This window comes from Orycteropus afer, unplaced genomic scaffold (assembly GCF_000298275.1).
Source record: "Orycteropus afer afer isolate SDZICR_OR568_19922 unplaced genomic scaffold, OryAfe1.0 scaffold00012, whole genome shotgun sequence".
Lineage (NCBI taxonomy): Eukaryota > Metazoa > Chordata > Mammalia > Tubulidentata > Orycteropodidae > Orycteropus > Orycteropus afer.
In genome coordinates this window covers 18983115-19007417 of record NW_006921599.1, presented here as the reverse complement: position 1 = coordinate 19007417, position 24303 = coordinate 18983115, and the positions used below count along the sequence as shown (strand labels likewise).

Here is a 24303-nt window from a genome sequence, read left to right as displayed (position 1 = left end):
AGAACTTCACCAAAACGTGTTAACTCTTAACAACTCAAAAAGCCACTTCAAAACAGAATGTATCATTGTTAGGTATTAAAGGGTTTTTCTTCGCTAGGATACCATTGAAGCTGCTAGTTATAATTGACAATCAACTTATACCAAAAAGCTGCTGGATGACACTTAATCATTCAAAGTTTTTGCAAACACTACTTATTAACATTTCAGCATGTTTAGGGTCATAAATCTGGAAAGTAGTAGTTAACGATTATCTGCTTTTGTTGGGTCCACGCTGCATATAGTGAATGATGGTGGTGCTTTTCATTTGCTGATAATTGTACTCTTACTTGCTAAATAAATATATTGAAAGATACTTTAATAATTCTAACTTAGTGGTCTAGTGAGAAATGCAGGTGTCCTGAAGGTCTCAATGTAATTTAAGGCTTTCATAAAACGTGCACTGCAGCAGAAGTGGGAATGCTGTCACATTTTATATAAAGACTCGTTTGAAAAGTCTGGGTTTCTTTTATACTTATTTTCTTTTGTGAATTTTAGAAATGCTTTTCATTTTTTTTTTTTTTTTGCTTGTTTCAGCCCCTCTTGAAAATGGCAAATTTGACCGAAACAAAGAATTAAAAATAAAAGTTTAATTTTCCAAATTCACAGGAATATTCAGTTTAAAACAAACTTAATTAAACTTTCATATGACATTTTGTCGGTTTGTAGCATTACACTTCTACAGGTACTCAGGACTTGAAATTGCAAAAACCAGAATTTTCTTTTTGCTCCTCTTAGCAAAAATGGGACACCCTGTATCTCCATAGAAGTACCTTCCTCTTGACTGTTTTAAATAGTCCTGTGCAGGACTATCTACTGTTCATCTGCTTTGATCATTTTAAGTTTCTTTTCTCTAGATTTGGTAAAGGAAGATTATGAAGAGCAGTACAATTCACATGTAATAAAAGAAATTGAACCCTAATAGAGCCCTGGTGGTGCAGTGCCTAAGGCGTTTTACTGCTAACCAGCAGGTTGGCAGTTCAAACCCACCAGCTGCTCTGTGGAAGGAAGATGAGGCAATCTACTTCCATAGAGATTTAGCACCTTGGAAGCCCACAGATGGTCACTATGAGTCTAAATCGTTTCAATGGCAGTTGAGTTTGGTTTTTTAGTTTAATGATAGAGGGTGTAAAACAACTTTCTTATTCTACACGTTAACCTACATGGAGTTTTCCCACTTCAAGACCTGTTATTTAAAGAGGGAGCTGAAACGAAATGTACATGTAACACTGAATGTAAAACAAACTCTTAAGATTAAAAAAAAATAAAAAAATAAAGAGGGAACTTACACAAATCTTAGGAACCCTAACTTCAGGCTTTAAAGGACAAAGACCATGTAATTTTAGGAAATTGATAACAATGTCACTCAAATTTGAAATATTAAAAAAATAAATTATTATTCTCAACTCTGTAAAATCTATGTCTCCTGCCTTCTCAAATATACATCCTAGGAATTTTGCCCATGCACAGAGCACTTATGCGCTAGGAGTACTTTCATTAAAATAGCAGACCTTCACATTATACGGAGTGCTGCAAGTTCCATCACTTTTAAAGGACCAAGGTATAAGTGATTAATAATGGTATATACAGTATTACAGTCCATCACCTCAAAAACTTCATTTTTGGAGTTTGGAGCTGGGAGACTCAGCTATTGCTTGCAGTTTTATTTTGAAAAGAAAGCTACAACTTAGGTGATTTTTCTTTCTCATGTTTATATTAAAAGAAAAACTAAGAAGATTCTATTTTAATTGAATATGTACATAAATAAATTTCATGGTCATTCAACTTAGTGTCTGGAAGTGCTGAAAATCTCAATTTTCAAATCTCATTCTCTGTGTGCCCTCTTTAAAAGGAATGTTATCATTTCTTCCAGGCGGGAAATAGGAAATCATATTTCTAATTTGGAAAGAATGGTTTTTGGAAATGCTTCATATTATGACAAAGTGTTTATAAAAGCTTTTTCTGTTGTGTGTCAGGGGAATGCTTGGCTTTTCCTACACTTGATTTTGGAAGCAATTAAATGATTGTTTTACTACATCTGTAGTATATTACCAGCTACTTTACAGATTGTGATTTGTCAGCATTCTCTGCGTATGTGTGATGCAGGTTGGGTGTGGTCCATTCTTCAGAGGGTCAAGAATGTACATGCACAGTTGTTCCATGCCAGGCCCAGGTTTGCTATGTTAGTCTTGGGCCAGGAATGGAATACTCTGGCTCGGAATGGAATACTGTAGGCTTGGCGGAGGTGAGTAGTTTATAGACAGGCTGTGACTGTTTTACCACAGTAATTTTGTGGTTGCAGAGGGCTGTGCTATATAACCAAAAAGAAAAGATGCCAAAACAAGTTCTTTACCTCTTTTTTTTTTTTCCATGTCGCTGCCAGTATTGCAGAAATAGTGAGTGGTTCACAGTTGTCGATGGATGGGCTCAATGTACTTTATTTTATTTATTTATTTTTTAAAGTCTGTCTTCTGTTACTTCTGTAATGATTGTGGTTATTTTGTATTACTAATATCTGTGCAAGATTAACCTCAGCTAAAGCTATCATTGGTCACCAACCCCCATCTGATCTTCTCAGTTGTTTATGCATTTCTCTGTAGCCTGGTGTTTGGTGTTAGTGGTTGTTCTGGTTACCTAGTGCTGCTCTGACAAGAATATACCACAAATGGGATGGCTTAAACAAACAGTTCCTTCTCTTACAGTTTGGGAGGCCAGAAGTCCAAGTTCAAAGTGCCAGGCTTTAGGGGCTGTGTGAAAGCCCCTCGACCTTGGGCTTCAGCTCTGCCTCTTGCTCCCGGTCCACTGAAGCTAGAGGCATCTGTTAACTCAGGCAGCTACTAGCTGCTGAGGCTAGCAGGCTCATGGTTGACGAATAAAATGACACATTCCCAATGTTACCAAACCACATGGCAGGCCATTAACTCAAGTCCATTGTAAGTCCCAAGGTCGGCAGAACATGGCAGGTTGCTGAGCAGCGACATGACTACATGCAGGATTCAAGTATGCCACAAACTAGAGATCATTCCCAAAGCTGCTGCTTATATACAGGAAGCAGACCTCATCCCTAAAGCAGCTACTCAGCTGCTTGTCGTACGTCCCACCATAGAGTCGATTGCCAGTCTCATCATGAGGAATAACTACCACCAGCTGCCCAGCCACTCAACCAGGCCCAGCCAAGTGGACACACGAACATAACCACCACAGTGGTAATGCATTATTGTGCATATACTGATATTAGACTCTGTCATCTATATCTTATGTGCAAAATTCAGTGTCCTCCCTTTCCCCAATGTTATCATACTGGTCACAGACTCTTTCCATACCATCAGTGTACTTTAAAATATACTTTAAAAGAATGATTCCAAAGTTGTTTTCCATTGATGCAGGAAAAAGCACTGGAGTGGGAGTCAGAAAATCTGGCTCTTCCAATAGCAGTGTGTTTGGAAAAGTCACTCAGCTTTTTTTGTATATCAGATGGCCTAACTATACAATGTGGGGTTTTGGTTGTCCCTAAAACAGTCAACAGGTTGGGCAATCCTACTTCCGTAGTGATACTGCCTCGGAAACCCAAGGAGGGGTCGCTATGAGTCAGGGCTGACTCGACGGCACATAACAACAACAACAAAACAGTCAACCACTGAGCTTTGCTAGAGGTTGATGGTCAAACCCACTCAGAGGTACCTCAGAAAAAGTCCTGGCTGTTTTGCTTCTGAAAGGTTGTGTTGTTGTTGTTGTTATGTGCCATCAAGTGGGACCAGACTCATAGCGACCCCTCCTTGGGTTTCAAAGATGGTATCGCTGCGGAAGTAGATTGTCCAACCTTCCTTGTGAGGAGTGGCTGCTGGGTTTGAACAGCCAGTCTTCTGGTTAGCAGAAAACCCTATGGAGCACAATTTTACTCTGAAACACGTGGGCTTACCATGCGTTGGAAGTGACTCCATGGCAACTGGTTTAGTTTGGTTTTTGATTTAGTAGTTTACACTTAACATTCTCTTCAAGACCATGATGTCATGATTCTTTTTACATATTAAGCACAAGGAGTGAATTGTTCTTTGTGCTTCAATGAGCCAGTTACAGAGTTCTGAAATACAAGACTGAGAAGAGGAGGGGAGGATTATCATTTGCTGTTGTAACTGTTTTGGGGCTGATTGTTGTTTTTTAAGAATTGTTTTGAGAATTGTTGGGGGTACCACTTCAATTTCCTTCCCAAACCACTGTATTGGGCAGAAGTCACATGCAGTAATTTACCATCTGTGAACGAACTGGAGCAGAATATAGTTTTTATCTGTTAGGTCAGAAGGTACTGAATGGAGTAGTTGGTGATGCAGTTACCATTTTTGGAATATCTACTTTGATCCAAGTACTTTTTAACATACTATATCATTATTTTTGGAGCTCTGATGGCTCAGTGGTTAAAGCATTGGGCTGTTAACCAAAAAGTTGGCTGTTGAAACCCACCAGCCACTCTGCAGGAGAAAGAGGAAGCAGTCTGCTTCTGTAAAGATTTGCAGCCTTGGAAACCCTATGAGGCAGTTCTACTCTTAGATAAGGATGCTATTAGTCAGAATCACCTTGATGGCAGTGTTTTTTTTTTTTTAAATCATTTTTAGTATATAAAGTATTATTTGCTATACTACTTAGCATATTATTATATCAGTTAGTATTTCATTTCATTATTTCAAATATATTCTTTCTAGGACAACCCTAATGGATACAGGTTTTGTCTCCCCCAACTCCCCAGGATGAAGAAATGAACTCTCAGAGAGGGAAATTAGTATACAGCTTGATGAATTTTTACAAGTAGACAAACACAGGTCAATAAGGAAAACATTACAGGCACTTATGTCCCAATCTCTACCACACCCCTGTTAAAGAGAACCACTGTCCTAACTTCTTCTATGAAAGATTGGGTTTGCCAGTGCTGGGATTTGATGAACTCATGCTGATCTGTGTCCAGAATACATGCTTTCTTTGCCATTCCTGGATTCCTTAGATTTTTTGTGTATTGCTTTATTGTAGTGGGAATTAGCACTTGGCAGCATCCTTGATAGGTGGGGTGTTAGTACAACAGTAGAATTGAACCTGCTTTTCCTTCTGGGCCAGGGGAAGGACAGTAGTCTAGCTTCTGCTGAGGACAGAGGGAAGCCATCAGGTGTGGCCATATTTGAAGAATCCCTGGAAGAATCCATAAGAGCCCTTGCAGGTTTTTGAACATCTTTGTGCTTCTGCTTTGATCTTCTTGAATAGTCTGGAGAAACAAAACAGGTGTCTGAGACAAGGATGCCCCACTCCTTTCTACTACTACTCCCTAGAATTGGTTGGGTTTTTTTCTTTGTGGAGTCTCTGGGTGGTGCAAACAGTTAGCACTCAACTGCAAATTAAAAGGTTAGCACTGAAAATGAAGAAGGAAGCTCCTGTCTGTCCCCAAACTGAAGCCAAAGCAAAGGCTTTGAAGGCCAAGAAGGCAATGCTAAGAGGCATCCACAGCCACAAAAACAAGCAGATCCACATGCCACCTACCTTCTTGTGGCCTGAGACGCTGAGGCCCCAGAGGCAGCTCAGATATCCTTGGAAGAGCACCCCTAGGAGAAACAAGCTTGACCACTATGCCATCATCCAGTCCTCTAACTACTGAGTCAGCCATGAAGAAGATCGAAGGAAACAACACATTTGTGTTCACTGTGGATGTCAAGGCCAACAAGCACCACATCAAACAGGCTGTGAAGAAGCTCTGTGATACTGACATGGCCAAGGTCAGCACCTTGATGAGGCTTGATGGAGAGAAAAAGGCTTATAGTCAACAGGCTCCTGACCGTGATGCTTTGGATGTTGCCAACAAAATTGGGATCATCTAAACTGATTCCAGCTGGCTGATTCTAAATATAAATACTACACACAAGAAAAAATTAGTGGTCCACCCAGAAGTGCCTTGGAAAAGACCTAGTGATCTACTTTTGAAAACTCTGCCATTGAAAACTCTATGGAGCACAGTTATACCCTGATACACATGAGGTTGCCATGACTCAGAGTTGACTACAAGACAACTGGTTTTTCTTGTTTTTAATCATTTGTTTTGCTTACCATCTTTCTGGCTTGGAAAGGGTTAAATAAGGATAAACCCAGGATAGGAAAAAAATCTTTTTGTAGTAACATCCTTGTTTTCAAATAATGGTGAAGAAAATTTTAAATTATATAGTACTTTAGAATTTCCAGAACTCCTTCACATATATTATCTGGCCATACTTTGCTACCAAATGAATTTTTATTATGACTGTTTTATTCCTTAATTTAATCTAATCTTCAGAAGTTATTTTAATGTGAATTTGTGCATTTCAATATAATTTAATATTAGAATATGTCTTCCTTGTTTTATGACATATTTAAAAGTTATACTTTCAGAATTTATGTAGTATTTGATGGGTTCCTGAACCATTTAAATTTGTTTAATGTATTCATTTCAGTTTATTTCAATTAACAGCAACAGAATACCTTCTATCTGTCAAATCAAGGGTTGGGATGCTCGAGGTCATGATGCGTTGGGGAGACAGATGCATACATAATATTAATATTATAGTTGCATATGTTAGCATGTTGTTGTTGTTGTTGTTATGTGCTGTCGAATCAGACCCGACTCATAGCGACCTCTCCTTGGGTTTCCGAAGCAGTATCACTATGGAAGTAAATTGCCCTGTCTTCTTCCGAGGAGTTGCTGGTGGGTTTGAACTGCCAGCCCTCTGGTTAGCAGTCCAGTGCCTTAGGCACTATGCTACCAGAGCTCCCTGTTCGCATGTAGTACTAGAGAAATAGAAGCAAGGGAGCAATGAATTGTGTCCAGGATGGGATGGGGGGAAGACGGCATGTTGAGGTTGAGGAGTGAGAGGGGAGGTGGGATAGATGGAGCAAGACCAAGCCAGGTTACATTGAAGGGATTGCATTGGAGCTGAGCCTTATCAGATGATGAGACCATTTCCAGATAGAATTTAGGGTGGAGGAGAGAGTTACCATAAGAAGGAAGAGTATGCAGAAAGACATCTGGACTGAAAATATATATGTAATTGCAGAAAGGAGTCCCTGGGTGATATAAATGGTTAACACCTTTGGCTGCTAAATGAAAGGTTGGAAGTTTATGTCCACCTAGATGTAGCTTGGAAGAAAGGCCTGGTGATCTACTTCTGAAAAATCAGCCATTGAAAACTCTATGGGGTCAGAATTGACTCAGTGGTAACTCTCACTGCCATTAAGTCAACTCCGACTCATAGCTAGCCCCATTGGGTTTCTGAGGCAATAAATCTTTTTGGAAGTATATCACCTCATCTTCCTTCCACAGAGTGGCTGGTATTTGATGGGTTTGAACCACCACCCTTCTGGTTAGCAATGTAACTGGTACTGGTTAATTGTGGAAATTGAGCAGTCCAGTATAGTTTGAACATTTGGTAGACTTAGGCATGCTTGAAGATCAGTCTAGGAAGGTAAAACAGAGCTTTGCGTGTGAAATACCTTGTATACTATGTTCATGAGGTTTGATTTGACTAAATAATAGAATCCATTGGAATCTTTTAAGGAGCATAACATTCATCTGGTTGTTCATTCATTCAGCATATAGTAGGTCAATATAGTATGCAAAATATATATGGTCATCATTGTCCTTATGGACCTTACAGTCTAGTAAAGGAGACAGTACTTAGATGATTACATATGTTTATAATTACAAATTAATAAATGTCATGAATGACAGATAATGTGTGTGTATATAGATGTGTATGTGTGTGTATGTAGACGTGCATGTATCTGCTGATATCACTTGTATGTGTATCACTTGTATTTGTATTTATACTATAAGGTAGTAAGGGCAGTCCTTTTTGAAGGAAGCTAATGATAGTTCAAACCCACCAGCCACTTCTTGGAAGGAAGGTTGGACAATATACTTCCATAGTGATACTGCCTCAGAAACCCAAGGAGGGGTCGCTATGAGTTGGGGCCAACTCAGTGGCACATAACAACAACAACAACAACAAGCGGTAGTGAGTAGGTGGTAACTGAATAATGGAAGCCTCTGGCATGGTAAGGAGGGCCCTGTGTGATCAGAACTTGGGAATGCTAACACCGAACTAGTAGGTAAGGAGCTCTCATGGTGTAGTGGTTAAGGCATTTGGCTGCTAACCAAAAGGTCGGTGGTTTAGACCCACCAGTTGCTCTGTGAAAGAAAGATAGGGCAATCTGCTTCCGTAAAGATTTACAGCCTTGGAAAACCAATAGGGGTTACTAGGAGTCAGAATTGACTTGATGGCAATGGGTTTGGAGGGTTAACTAGTATGTGGTGGTGGTGGTGTTGCTATGTGCCGTTGAGTGGGACCTGACTCATAGCGACCCCTCCTTGGGTTTCCGAGACAGTATCACTATGGAAGTAGATTGCCCAACCTTCCTTCTAAGGAGTGGCTGGTGGCTACCAGAGCTCCTTAACTAGTATGTAGGAGTCTCTAAACCCAAACCAAACAAAATTTGTTGCCATTGAGTGGATTCAGACACACAGTGACCCTATAGGAAAAAGTGAAACTGCCCCCATAGGATTTCTAAGGCCATAAATCTTTACAGAAGCAGACTGCCACGTCTTTCTCATGCAGAGCCACTGAGTGGCACCAATGTTAAGCCTTTGACTACTAGCAGAAAGATTGGTGGTTCAAACTCATCCAGAGGCGCCTTGAAAGACAAGCCTGGTGATCTGTTTCTGAAAGGTCACAGCCTTAAAAACCCTGTGGAACATTTCTGTCTGCCCACATGGGATTGCCATGAATCAGACTCGAAGGCAACTAACAACAAACAGTTAGCAGGTGGAGAAAGATAAACTGGGCTAGAAGTCTTTGTTGTTCATCTCGCTTTCACTTTTTCAGTATGTTGCTAGTTACCCTTGAGTCAGTTTCAACTCATGGTGACTCTGTGTGTACAGAGTGGGCTGTGACCTTTTGGAATCACATTGCCAGGTCTGTCTTTCGAGGTGCCTCTGAGTGGATTTGAAACCCCAACCTTTTGGCTAATAGTTGAGTGTATAACCATTTGTGCCACCCAGGGAGAGGAACCTTAGGATAATTAACCAGAAAGGTGGGAAGAAAACAAGAAGAAAAAAAGCCAAGAAAACAAAGTGTTTCAAGAAGGGAGGGACCAGCAGTATGATGATGATGATTTGTATTTTATAAAGATTATCAGGTAAACATGATAGTTTTTGAAGAGGAGAGATTGGGTGCAAGACAATCAAGGCCAGTGATTCTTAGGCTTGGCTGTGCATTAGAATTACTGCTGCCAGGTGCATACCATACAGTTAACTAAACCCAAACTAAACTCAGTGCCTTCTAGTTAATTCCAACTCATTGCAACCCTATTAAACAGAGTAGAACTACCCCTATAGGATTTCCAAGGCAATAATCTTTATGGAAGCAGACCGCCACATCTTTCTCCCTTGGAGTGGGTGGTGGGGTCACACTGCCAACCTAACCACAACTGAGCACTAAACTATTGTGCCACCAGGGATCCTTGTACCAGTTAAAGCAGAATAAAATTGTGAACCATTGCAGTGATCCAGGTGAGAAAAGATAAAGGCTGCAATTTGGGAACTGGGATGGGAGGGTGAAGATAGCAGATTGATTGGGTTGTAGATAGACTAGATTGGACTTTTTGACCAGTTACATGGAGGTTGATGGAGAGGAAAAAGAAAATTTGTTAAGAGTATTATTGTCATGAATAGGAGCTCTCGTAGCATAGTGCCTAAGGCACTTGACTGCTAACCAGAAGGCTGGCAGTTCAAACCCACCAGCCACTCCTCGGAAGGAAGGCAATCTGGGCAATCTACTTCCGCATTGATACTGCCTCGGAAACCCAAGGACGGGTCGCCATGAGTCGGGGCCAACTCGACAGCATGTAACAACAACAATTGTCATGAATAACTACCTGGTCTTCTGTGTTTCTCTTTCAGATATTCCTTTTTTGTAGCAATGGGATACCTTACGATATGCCACATCAGCCGAATATACATATTCCACTATGGAATTCTTACCACAGACTTTTCTGGGTGAGTATCTTAATTTTGAGGATTCTTGATTGTTAACTTTGACTCAGCTTTTTTGGGTCTGGAAACATCAGGGTGCACATAAGAATCATTGCTGTCTGGTTAAATCAGTTGGTAAGACACTGTGTTAATGAAGTTGAAATTGAAGACTTGATTGCTCTGTAGGACTGCTTTGTTCTAAGGCAGGAGTCATAAACGATGACCCGTGGGCCATATTTGCCTGTATTAGTTTCCTGTGGCTGTTATAACAAAATGCCACAAACTAGGTGGCTTTAAAAAAAAATTTTTTTTATTCTCAGAATCACTGTTCCGAAGGCCAAAAGTCTGAAATCAAGGTGATAGCAGGGCTGTGTTCCCTCTGAAGCTTTAGGTGCAGATCCTTCTTGACTCTTCCAGTTTCTGGTAGCCCCAGGTATTCCTTGGCTTGTGACAGCATCACTCCAATCTCTATGTCTTCACATGATTGACTTTTCTTTGCATCTAAAGCTCTTCTTTTCTTCTTATAAGGACACCAGTCTAATTAGATTAGGGCCTACCCTACTTCACTTAGACCTCATGAGAACTTAACTAATTACACCTGCAAAGACTCTGTTTCCAAATAAGTCACATTCATAGATACCAGGGGTTAGGACTTCAGCACGTCTTCTTGGAGAAAGATTAACCCATTGCACCATCCCACTGCCTGTTTTTGTAGAGTTTTATTGGAACTATTCCATGTACTTATTCATTTATAGATCATCTATGGCTGCTTTTGTATTACAATGGCAGAGAGTCTGTGGTCTGCAAAACTTAAAATATTTACTCTCTGCCTCTTTATAGAAAAGGTTTGCTGACCCTTGTTGAAAGGTCCTTAAAATACAGTTAATGTTCATCTTTTGCTAGTTACTAACACAGAATTCTTCTCTATCAGCCAATAAATAGCTAATATCCTGACCCCTTGAGTGCCTCCCTGGCTGTCCCAGCCCCTCCCCTCGAACACTCTAGACCTTCAGCAATTAGAAGGGTGATGCCTGACAGGGATCTCCATTGTTGATGTTAGCTGCTGACAAGAAGGCCACTGTATCAAGGCGACTCCATATATAATGGAACAAAATGCTGACCAGTCCTGTGTCATCTCCATGATTGCTTGTGAATCGGACTGTTGTGATCCACAGATCTTTACTGGCTGATTTTCAGAAGTAGATCGGCTGGCCTTTTTTCCTCATCCATCTTAGTTTGAAAGCTCCATTGAAACCTCTTCAGCATCAGAGCAACATGCAAGTCCCCATTGATAAATGGTGTGAGACAGGTCCTTGTGGAGGTCCCAGGATGCCACCTCCCTCTCCCTTACCACCTACATCCCTATATCACCAGGTCCTCTCAGCTGGGCAGGCTAGCTATCACTAGGTTCTGTCCACTGCGCTTCATGCCACTGCTACCACCATGAATCTACAACAGCCTCCCGATTAGCTATCCTTCCTTCTACCTTGCCCTTTCTCCAGTTTGTACTCTTTGTTGCCACCATAGTATGATTCTAATGTATCAGATTATGATGTTGTTGTTAGTTGCTGTCAAGTCAGCTACAACTAATGGCAACCTATATAAAACAGAACAAAATGTTAACCAGTCCTGCACCACCTTCATGTTTTTTGGTATGTTTCAGTCCATTCTTGTGGTTTTGTGTCAGTCCATCTTATTGAGAATTTTCTTCATTTTCACTGTCCTACTTTACCAAACCAAATGCCCTTGTCTAGCAATTAGTCTTTCCTGATGATGTGTCCAAAGTGAGCAAAATGAAGTCTCACCATCTTCACTTCTAAAAGCATTCTGTTTGAATTTCTTCTTAGACCAATTTGTTTATTCTTCTGACCGTGTATTGTAAATTCAGTATTCTTTGCCAACACCATGTTTTGAATGCATAAGTTCTTCTTTTGTCTTCCTTTTTTTATTCCATCATCTTTCTGAAAAGGAAGATGATGATCTAGACCTGCCAGATTCTCTGTCCTGTCTCTCACCACTTCCTACTCCCCTTCTGCATTTCATATGGCTGCAATACAGAAATGTTTATGGTATGCATACTCTTTACCTTAGTTCACACCTCTGTGCCTGTGCCCTGCTTGTTACTCTGATTAAACAGTGCTTTCCCAACTTTGTCTTCCTGGAAAACTCTTACTTCATTTTTTAAAACCCAGCAGACACTGACTGAGAATGCTGTATTTGCCAGGCATGATTACAGGAGACAGAATCAAGTAATGTACAATTACCGTATTTTGAGTTCATATAAACCAATCCAAACTCACTGCCATGGAGGTGGACCTGACTCATAGTGACCCCTCCTTGGGTTTCCAAGGCAGTATCACTATGGAAGTAGATTGTCCAACCTTCCTTCCAAGGTGTGGCTGGTAGGTTTGAACCACAAACCTTCTGGTTAGCAGTCAAATGCCTTAGGCACTACGCCACCAGAGCTCCTTTAAGTTCGCAGGAAGTTAAAAATGTGCGCATATCATTGTGGGCTGACTGGGTTGAATAATGTCCCCCCAAAATTTATATCCACCCAGAACCTCAGAATGTGTCCTTATTTGGAAATAGAGTCTTTGCAGATATAATTAGTCAAAGTGAAGTCATATTGGAATAGGATGGAATTTAAGTCCAGTGTGACTGGTGTCTTTATAAGAAGGCATGAGAGATAAAAGACACAGATACACAAAGAGGGAAGGTGGCCATGTGAAGAAGGAAGCAGAGATTTGGAACAAGGCATTTATAAACCAAGGAACACCGAGGATTACCAGCAACCATCAGAAGGTAGGAGAGAGGCATGGAGCAGATAGTGTCTCAGAGCCTCTGTAAAGAACCAACTCATGACATCCTGATTTCAGACTTGTCACCTCCAGAACCATGACAGAATAAAATTTTTTTTTAAAGCTACTCAGTTTGTGCTAATTTGTTATGGCAGCCCTAGGAAGCAAACAATGTTTTATGACTCTATACCTTTTGATGAACTGACTGATTCCACCTTGGCAGTTCTCATCTCTGTTGCTGTTTTTATCATGCCTCCTGTCATTTATATATTTACATGACTCTTTACTCATAGAAAATCAGGGGCCAAAGTCCTCAACATGTATTGGGGATTGTTGGTTTATGATAAATCATATACCTGAGGAGGGGAAGAAGATGATGTAAGCCTCAAGGGGCAGTGTCTTTACCTGAAGATGAAAGAGCAGTGTCTTAAGGGCTAAGAGTACCTAACTCTGATGCTTTTTCCTTTGGTTTGCCAGATGTGGGAGATGAATGAGAAATCTCCCCTGCAGAGAGTGGAGAGTTTGGGGTGTCTTTGTGGTAGAGAAGGATACAGCTAAGGATGTGATTCTCAACTTGGATAATTTTGCCCCAAGGGGATATTTGGCAATGTCTGAAGACATTTTTTGGTTGTTGTTACTGGCTGGGGTGGGTAGTGGTGATTTTGTTGTCATCTGATGAGTACTAAACATCTTATAATGCATAGAACAGTTTCTTCTCACATCCAACACAGAATTATCTGGTCCAAATGTCAGTAGTGCTGAGGATGAAAAATCCTGAGCTATGAAGGAGACAGACTCTAAAGAGGTTGAGGATGTAGCAGATACTGTGCCCACCATAACTCAGAGTCCAGAGGGCTAGGGGGAATGAGATGGGAGAGCTGAGCAGTGGAAGGATTTGCCAGTAGCGACCATGTGAGCAGAGAGTAGAGAACGAGTCTTTCCCTCCAATGAGCCATGACTTCCTAGCCTGCTTTACTGTTTGCAAGTATGGGTACTTGTGTGATTTTTATAATCTCTGTGCACCTGTTTCTTTTTCTGTAAAATGAGTATAATAATGTTCTGTAAGGGGGCACGTCCCTTTTTTTGCCACTGGACTCCTCCATTAGTTACAGTCCTAAAGCCATAAACTCTTGAATGAATTTGCACCATTTTGAGTAGAATCAGAATTGTGGAAAGTTACTGAAAAGAGAAAATAAAAGGTATTAATGGAAAACAGTAAAGTGCTTGTGATATGTAGTGGGTTTGGGTACAACAGCAGGAGAGGACTGACATTGGTTCCTTTTGACTCCACTTTCTTTTTTTTTCAGTTGTGATTTTGGTGAAAGTTTACAGAGTAAATTAGTCTTCCATTCAACAGTTCATACACATTTTGTTTCTTGACGTTGATTGCAGTCCCCACCATGTAACAGCACTCTTCTTTCTTCTTCCTTGTAGTTACCTTTTTCCTATGTCCTTTCCTATACATTCCTGCCATCTAAGCTTTCTCCCTATGCAAATGCTGCCCTTCTGATCCCTCATGGTTGATTGTTCTAAGGATTGTACCTACCTGATGTAATTGTTCACCTTGTAGGCATTTTATTTGGCTGGAAGCCACAAGAGTAAGCTCAATTCTGGGGCCAAAGGGTGAGTAGGAGCCATAATCCCAGAGGTTTTACCAGTCTCTATCAGACAAGTAAGCCTGATTTTTTTTTTTTTTTTAAAGATTTTGAGTTTGTTCTACATTTTTCTCCCACCCTGTCCAGGATCTCCTATTTTGATCTATTTCCTTGACAAAATTTTCAGCAGCAGAGTATTGACACATTTTCTTTCTTTCTTTTTTTTTAATTGTGATTTGGGTGAAAGTTTACAGAGCAAATTCACTCTCCATACAGTAGTTCACATATACTTTGTCTTATGACATTGACTACAATTTACCACAATGCAACAGCTCCCCTCTCACTTCCTCCCTGTGGTTACCTCTTCCTTGTGTCCTTCCCTCCATGCACTCCTGCTCCCTGAGTTATGTCCCTGTGAATAAATAACCCTTCTATTCTCCCATGTTTGTTCTCTCCAAGGAATGTATCTACCTAGTGTAAATGTTCACCTCGTGCCTGTCTTGTTTGGCTGGAAGCCACAGGTATGGGTTCAATTCCAGACCTGAAAGACAGCTAGAGGCCATAGTCTCAGTGATTCCATCGGGCTCTATCAGACCAGCAAACCTGGTCCTTTTTTTTCCAAATGACTTTGAGTTTTGTTCCTGCCAAAGGGGCAGGAAGGCCACATCTGACCTCCTTTAACTGCACAAGAGGAAGACAGAATCACCATAAGTAGCTTAAGGCCTATTCCTGTGAGGCCAGACATGCTGCCTCCCTCCAGCCCTTTCACCAACCCTGGTACCAACCGTTTCTCCCGCAGTACCCACCACCTTTCTGCTGGGTTCGATAATTTGCTGCAGCGGCCACACAGAACTCACAGATTATGGGGTTTAATAGGGAAGCACCAGGCTATAGTTCAAGTTCAGGAGCAACGCTCAGCCCACTCAGCCCACTGTCTCTCAGCCAACAGTCTCTCACAGTCTCTCTCCCAGCAGTGCATGTCTCTTGCCGTGTCTCTCAGCAATGTGTGTCTCTTGCGTCTCTTTCTCAGTAGTACATGTCTCTCAGGAGTGTGTTTCTTTCAGTGGCACATCCTTCTCAGCCAGCAGGTAATTTTCTACACCGCAGTTCCATGTTGTTCTCCCATTCTAACAAGGATCTCCTACACAGATCCCCCTTCGAGTGGTTGACAGTGGTAGCCGGGCACCATCTAGTTCTGGTCTCATAGTCATATAGGCTGAGGATCGCATGGTGTACCAGTCACTTGTACTAATTGTTTCCATGAATCTTTGGTTTTCTTCATTCTTCTTTGTTTTGGATGAGGAGAGACCCATCATTGCAATGAGATAGCTGCTTGGAAACTTTTAAGATCCCAGTTGCTACTCACCAAAGTCGGAGTTGGAACAATGTTTTGTGTAGTATGTTATGCCAGTTGAGCTCGATGTCCCCTGAGACCTTGATCCCAAGCTCACAGGTCCAACTACTTGCTCCCTCTGGGTAGCTGGCTGTGACCAAGAAGTGACTACAACCTTGTCCCTTGTCAGCTCTACTATACACCTGAGAATTCTTATAGAACATAGCATATGCTTGTAGAAACATTGTCTGCCAACCCTATACATGGTCTTGGGCACATTCCCCCCCACATAGATGTACCTGATCTATCCACCTGTATGTCCATGTTTGCCTTCATTGACAGCACAGAACTATTGATACATTTTCTTAAGTGAAGTTTATCCTGTGGCATTTTTTGGTTCTCCTTATATTGAGAAATTGCTGACATTACACACAGAACCAGAGAATAGAATGCACACTGTCATTAGGGATGGGATAGGAAGAAAATGAGTCTGCAACCTGTAAATCATGAGTGATTTAGTTTTCTGATTACTGAGTGGCCATACTACCCAGTTGTTAGAGAGTATGTCACCCCCTCCAAAAAAATTGTTGTTGTTAGGTACCATCAGGTAGAATCTTGACTCGTAGTGACCCCATGTGACAGAGTAGAACTGCCCCATAGGGCTGTCTAGGCTGTGATCTTCATGGAAGCAGATCACCAGGTTTTTCTCCCCTGGAGCCACTGAGTGGGTTTGAATTGCCAGTCTTTTGGTTAGCAGCCAAGAGCTGAAGCATTTTTTAAATTACAGATCATTAAGTGGTGTTATTTTTCCCTACCTGAACAGTGCCTCACTGACCTGAATCCATTCTCTTTGGATGATGTCAATAAACATAAAATGGAGAGATATATACCAACCTAAAATAGTCAAGGTGTATAAAATTGCAAATTGTCAATTAGAGAGTTTTCTTTCTTAATGTGTGTTCTCATTCCAAGCACGCAAGACACAGATACTCCTTAAGGATGGATGATTTAACACTACTATTTATGTCAGTTTAAAAATCTTACTTAGGATTCTGTTAAGAGATAAATTCATGTTTTGAAGTTAAACTTGGTGTTTTAAAGCAGCCTAACAAATACGACCAGAATGCTCTTTTGAACTGAGGATGGCAAGACTGTGACTCACTTTGGACACATCACCAGGAAGGATCAGTCATTAGAAAAGGACATCATGTTTGGTGAAGTAGATGGCCAATGAAAATAAGGGAAACTTGCAATGTAATTGGTTGACACATTAGCCCCAAAAATGGGGTCCAACACACTAACAATCATTAAGATGGCACAGGACAGCCCAACATTTTGTTCTGTTATACATAAAATCATCATGCATTGGAGCTGACTTGATGGAGCTCTGGTGGCATAGTGCCTGAGGCATTTGACTGCTAACCAGAAGGCTGGTGGTTCAAACCCACCAGCCACTCCTCAGAAGGAAGACTGGGCAATCTAATTCCATAGTGATACTGCCTCGGAAACCCAAGGAGGGGTTGCTGTGAGTTGGATCCAATTCAATGGCAGTGAGTTTGGTTTTTTTTGATTTAACAGCATAACAAGAACAATGTGGTAGCTGTTCTCTTTTGGGCATGCATACAAACCTAAGTGCTTAGGATACTTAGAACACAGACAAGAATTGAATGGCATTGGATTAATGTAGTCTTTATGTCAAACAGTGTATTATAATACAGTTACATATATTAATTTTGGGGAGCACAAACTTGTACTTTTGATTATTCTGTTTAAAGACTTGACAAGTAATTGAGTTTTCATGGTCTGGGCTGGTGCTAATGGTAAGAGTAACACATAACACTTTTATTAGTGGTACCAATATAATTTATATCAGTCTATAGACTGGTGAATGCCTAAGTGTTTCCTCTGTGAACGTGGTTTATTAAAGGTGCTAGAACATTTACTTTTCTCCTGGGATGGAAGCTCAGCAATTACTTGTAATAAAATAGTACTTGATTCCTTTTAGGGTTGTGATAGTGAACTGCTCTTTCTGTTTTGCTCACAAAAGAGTGCTATTCAAGTTTTCTTCTGATGGCAGCAGCAATGACTTTTTTTCCTTTTCCTGGCTAGGCCAGATTCAGACAGATAATTGTGTTCCCATCTTGTTGGCAATTTGAGTTGTTCATGTGTTTTTGACAATATTATGAAATGTGAACTCTTACAGTCTGTTAGTGGAAGTATAAATTGGTCTAACTCTTCTGGAAGTCAATTCAGCCATAAATTTCAAGCAAGAATTTTTGAAAAGTTCATATTCTATAAAAGAATTTCTAAGAGTTGAATTATCTTAAGGAAATCGGATTTATGTATATGGATGTTCAAAGGTTGTCTACAATAGTAAAAAACTGGAAACATCCTAAATAGTCCAAAGAAAGTAATGATTAAATTATGGTTCATCCATCTGATGAACTAATAATCCTCCATTGAAAATGGTATTGTCACAGATTATTTAATGATACTGGAAAATGCTTATAAATAAAATGGAAAATAAAAACCATAAGACAAGTACATATATTAGCATTCCATTTTTATGAAATGTTGATATACATAGAAAAAGAGCAGACAGAAGTAATTAAAATGCTAAGGAAGTCATTTGGTTTAGGGAGCGCTTATTGGTGATTTGAATATTCATTTCACTATATTACTCTAGTAATCAGGAAAAGACCTAAATGTTATCTTAATATAGTTGTATGTACATTAAAAGAAGGAACCTGATGGCACAGTGGTTAACAAGCTTGGCTGCTAGTCAAAAGATCAGCAGTTGGAACCTACCAGCCGCTCTGCGGGAGAAAAGACCTGACGGTCTACTCCTGTAAAGGTTATGCCTTAGAAACCTTATGAGGCATTTTTACTCTGAACTATAAGGTCACTATGATTCAGAATTGACTTGACAGCAGTGGGTTTTGGTATATTAAAATATTACAGTGAACTACAACAGACATGATTGGAAAAATAGCCATTTATTTGTATTCTCTGTCATCCTGTCTACAGGAGAATAATAAAAATATCACTTACCTGTGCCTCTTGCCAGTGGTGAAGATCACTTGTCCTTTGTTCCAAACATAGTTTGTGCCATCCTGATCGCCCCACCTGACCAGCCCAGGATGTCCAAGTAATTCAGTTCTATACAGTTGACCCTTGAACAACACAAATTTGAACTGCACAGGTCCACTTTCGTGCAGATTTTTTTCAATAAATATATGGAATTTTTTTTTGAGATTTGAGACAATTTGAAAAAAACTTGCAGATGAATCACGTAGCTTAGAAATATTGACAAAATTAAGAAAAAGTTAGATATGTCATGAATACATAAAATAAATGTAGATACTAGTCTATTTTATCATTTATTATTATAAAATAAGAACAAATGTATTGCAAGTTAAAAATTTGTCAAAACATATCCACACAGATCCTCAGCCTGTGTGACCATGAGACCAGAAGAACTAGATGATGCCCAATTACCACTGTTAACCACTCAGAGGGGGATCTGTGTAGGAGATCCTAGATAGAAAAGGAGAAAAATGTGGAATAAAACTCAAAATCATTTGAAAAAAAAATGTTTGCTGGACTGATAGAGCCTGGTGAAACCCCTAAGATTGTGATCTTTAGCTGCCCTTCAGGTCTGGAATTGAACTCACTCCTGTGGCTTCCAGCCAAATAGAAGACCTGCATATGGGCTGAACATTTGTATCAGGTCGACATACTCTTTGGATAGATGAATCATGGGAGAACAGAAGAATAGTGTATGCACAGGGAGACTGCTTGGGAGGCAGGAGTGCATGGGAGGGAAGGACACAGGGAAGTGGGAGGAAGTAGGAAGAAAGCTGTTACATTGTGGGAAATTACAGACAATATTATAAGACAAAGTGTGTATCAACTGCTGTATGGAAAATGAATTTGCTCTGTAAATTTTCACCCAAATCACAATAAAAATTTGGAGGAAAAAAATAAAAAATGTATGTACACAGACACTTACAGACTGTACAAAGTGCCACAGTTGAGAGAATATAAACAAATGTAAATACGCAGTGTTAAATCATAACTGCATAAAGTTACCTGTAGTACATTGTGTACCACTGTAATAATTTCATATCACCTCCTGTTGTTACTGCAGTGAGCTCAAGTGTTGTGAGTATCTGCATAAAACACCGTGTGATGCAGATAATTTTCACTTGACTAGTTTGTCTCTCCAGTAAATTGCATTTTGCAGTAAAAAGTGATCTCTTACGGTTCTCATTTATTTTTACTGTGTTTAGTGCAATACTGAAAACCTTGAATAACACCATGGGACCTTTATAACGTGCCACGAGTGATGTTGGAAGTGCTCCCAAGAAGCAGAGAAAAGTTACGACATTATAAGAAAAAGTTGAATTGCTTGATATGTACTGTAGATTGAGGTTTGCAGCTGTGTTTGCCTGTTATTTCAACATACATGAATCCAGGGTAAGGCCCATTATAAAAAAAAGAAAAGGAAATTTGTGAAGCTGTTGCTACAGCCATGCCAGTAAGTAGGTGCAAAAACCTTGTACTTTTTGCAAAGTATCTTTATATCTCATATTGAAAATGCAGCTTTCATGTGGGTGCAGGATTGCTATAAGAAAGGCATACTTACAGACTCTAATATGATTCAAGAAGAAGCAAAGTCGTGATATAACAACTCAAAGCAAAAAGAAGGTAAAGGATCTAAGGCTGGACAATTTAATGCCAGCAAAGGATGGTTTGATAATTTTAGATAGAGGTTTGGTTTAAAAAATGTCAATATAACAGGAGATGCAGCTTCTGCTAAAAAGTGAGCTGCCACTAAGAAAATCATTAAGGAGAAAGGATATCTGCCTGAACAGGTTTTTAATACAGATGAAAATGTCCTACTCTGGAAAAAAATTACCACAAAGGACATTTATTAGTAAGGAAGAGAGGTGAGCACCAGGATTTAAGGTAGAAAGGGCTAGCCTAACTCTACTGTTTTGTGCAAGTGTGGTCGGGTGTATGATCAGGACTGTTTATGTTAACAGTAAGGCTTCCAGTCAACAGTAGGCTATTAGTAGTTAAATTTTGGGGGAGCCAAAAGTTAAATGTGGATTTTTGACTGCATGGGGGTCAGTGCCCCCAACCCTCATGTTGTTTAAGGGTCAACTGTATATGGAAAAGGGGTCCATAGGTAGTGCAAACCATTAACACACTTGGCTGAAAGGTTAGAAGTTCAAGTCTCCCAAAAGGCATCTCAGAAGCAAGTCCTGGTGATCTACTTCCTACAAATCAACCATTGAAAACCCTATGGAATGCAGTTCTACTCTGACACATACGAAGTTGCCATGAGTCCACATTGACTTGACAGTAACAGATCTGTGGTTTATACTGTGGAAAAACAGAGATTTTCAGGATTTGTTCTTATCCATGTTTCTCTTTCACACTGCTGCCAACTTTTTGTTAATTACCACAATCACTTACAATTTACTTCTGAGGACTTATTGTTGTTGTTATGTGCCATTGAGTCAGACCCGACTCATAGTGACCCCTCCTTGGGTTTCCGAGACGGTATCAGTGTGGAAGTAAATTGCCCAACCTTCTTCCAAGGAGTGGCTGTTGGGTGTGAGGAATTAAGTTATACCCATTGTGGTAGTTAAGTTTGTGTGTCAACTTGTCTAGGCCTGGTTGAGTGGCTGGTACAGCTGGATGTAAAAGTTATTCCCCATGGTAAGATTGGTAATTAACTCCGTGGTGGAATGTATTGGAGCAGCTGAGTAGCTGCCTTTGGGTGTGTGGTCTGCTTGCCACATATAAAAAACAGCTTTGGGAGTGGTCTACATCCGATGGCACACTTGAACCCTGCATGTAGCTTTGCCATTGTTCAGCAACATGCCATGCTCTGTCGACCTTGGGACTTTCAAGAGACTTGAGTTAATGGCCTGCCGTGTGGTTTGGTAACATTGGGATTGTGCCTTTTTACTTGTCAGCCTTGGGTGTGTTAGCATCAGCAGCCAGTAACTGCCTGAGTGAAGAGATGCCTCTAGCTTCAGTGGGCTGGAAACAGGAGGCAGAGCTGCAACACAAGGTTGAGGGGCTTTTACCCAGGCCCTAGAATCTGGCACTTTGAACTCGGATTTCTAGCCTCCGGAACTATAAGCCATCCCATCTGTAGTATATTCTTGTCAGAGCGGCTAAGTAACCAGAACACCAAGTATATTTGATGGGTTCCTATGAAAATGGTGAATCAAGGATTTTTTTTTTTAGATTGTAAAATGTAATGCAATCAGAGAAATGTACAAATTGTAAAATATGCATATTTGACATGGTTAGGATTGAATAATGCTGTGTTAGAGCATTATGGGAGTAGTAGAAGCATTTATTTTAATATTTTGACCCAGTCTTGATAAACAGACGAGAATCATTATGTCTAATATGCTTGTCTCCAAAATGTCATCTCCTCCTGGATTTCCAGTTTGACAAATAGAACCAGCATCTAATCCCAGTGCCTAGAAACTTCTCTCTCATGCAGCCCTTTTCCATGCTCTGTTCATTCCATCTACTGCTATCTCTGGATTCTGTTTTTTCCTCTCAATCCCCATATTCTCATCCTTTGTCATTTGGATTATTGCTTCCATACTTAACTTCATACTGTCACCAGAATGATTGATTTAAAATGCAAAGCAAGGATGTTCATTACCTTTGATAGAAGAAGGTGCAGTATGGCTGGTATAGAAATGATAGAGGGGATGGTAGTGGAGGTAGTAAGAGTGAGAGGTTAAGCATGAGATTTGGGTGGCATCTCAAAAAATGGTCAGTGCTGACTTCTGGTATGATGGAGGAATAGGCAGACAAGCCACACAGACCTTCCTCAACAAAGAAAAGAGAAACCAATTGACAGAGATTAAGAAGATAATCCTGGAGCTCTGAGCTTTGAGATAAAGTACACAGAAGTGGATGAGGCACCAACTACTGGAAAAACCTGAACGAAAACAGTGAATACAGAGACAGTTGGAGCAGTGGACTGTGAGCTACTCTGATGGAATCGACAGGCTGAATATTTCCAAGTAATGTTGGGACCTGAGAATTGACCTAAAGATTGTCCCTGGTCGCCAAGGGCTGCAGGGATAACTGCACTGGTGGCCTGTGACTAGGAAGGGAAACAGCAAGGAGGGAGACAACCTGAGCTGTGGACCTCGCACTGTCTGGTGGGTGCAGCCATTTTGATTGTTTACATGTGGCAGCCATTTTGGATATTTAAAGTGATCGAGGGTGCAGCCATTTTAAATCTTTACAAGTGGCAGCCATTTTGGATTTTAAAGTGACAGCATTCTCATTCGGATTCCAGGAACCTCAGAAGAGGCTCTGTTTGGTAAGGATGGCAGGGACATACAAGAGGCTGACAAGAGGAAAGGAGAGATGTGGTGAATGTATAAGTGCTGTCAACTAGCAAATAGAGGAGCACAGCACAGTACCCTGCTTATGTAGATAACGTACAAACAAAACAAAGAAAATGAAAATTGTGGGCAAGTCACTCCAACATGCAATCACCAATTAAATATAAACACAAAAATATCACAATGCCTTGGAGATAACAGAGCATCACAGTCCACACAAAGAAGCAAGATAAAGCAGGAGAACCAAGGGACCAGGATTCAGACCCAAAACACATCCCTGAATAAGACGCAGCATTGGAACTCCCTGACAAGGAAATCAAAAGAATTATATTTAGGTATCTTCAACGAATTGAGAGGGAGATCGAGGAAAACACAGACAAAACCCTAGATCAATTTCGAAAGACAATACAAGAACAAAATGAAAAATTAGAAATGATACAAAATCTACACACAGAAATCTAGAAGATTAATACTAAATTTTAAGAAATAGATAAGAAACTGTACAAAGAAGTAGAATTGAATCAATGGAAGGCAGAATTAGTGAGATTGAAGGCAAATACCTGAACACTTCTTTAGGAAGGGATCAATAAGAAAAAAGATCAAAACAAAATGAAGAAAGGCTAAGGTTCATGTGGGATACCATCAAAGGGAATAGTGATACTGCTTCGGAAACCCAAGGACGGGTCTGACTCGACAGCAGTGGGTTAATCAGAATTCCAGAACAGGAAGAGACAATAAAACGACAGAGAAAATTGTTCATGATTTGTTGGAAGAGAATTTTCCTGGTATGATGAAAGATGAGAATATATCCATTCAGGCAGTCCAACGAACCCCAAATAAGATGGATCCCAAAAGAAAATCACCAAGACATATCATCATCAAACACCAAAACCAAAAGCAAAGAAAGAATCCTAAAAGCAGCATGGGAAAAATGAAAAGTTACCTACAAGGGGCAACCAATAAGAAGACACTAAGCTCAGATTTCTTGGCAGAAACCATACAGGCGAGAAGACAATGGGATGGTATATGTAAAACCCTGAGAGAGAAAAATTTCCAACCAAGAATTACATACCCAGCAAAATTGTCTCTCAAATATGATGGTGAAATT

The 24303-nt window shown here is 40.3% G+C and overlaps 1 protein-coding gene across 1 annotated transcript in view; it reads left to right on the top strand.

Annotated features, from left to right (window-relative positions):
- The window catches only part of MBOAT1 (membrane bound O-acyltransferase domain containing 1), a 246270-nt gene that overhangs the window by 145711 nt on the left and 76256 nt on the right, over nucleotides 1–24303 (top strand). The window contains exon 4 of the mRNA XM_007952384.2: nucleotides 10001–10096. Coding sequence (XP_007950575.2) covers nucleotides 10001–10096 — 96 coding nt within the window. The remainder of the gene's footprint in view (nucleotides 1–10000; nucleotides 10097–24303) is intronic.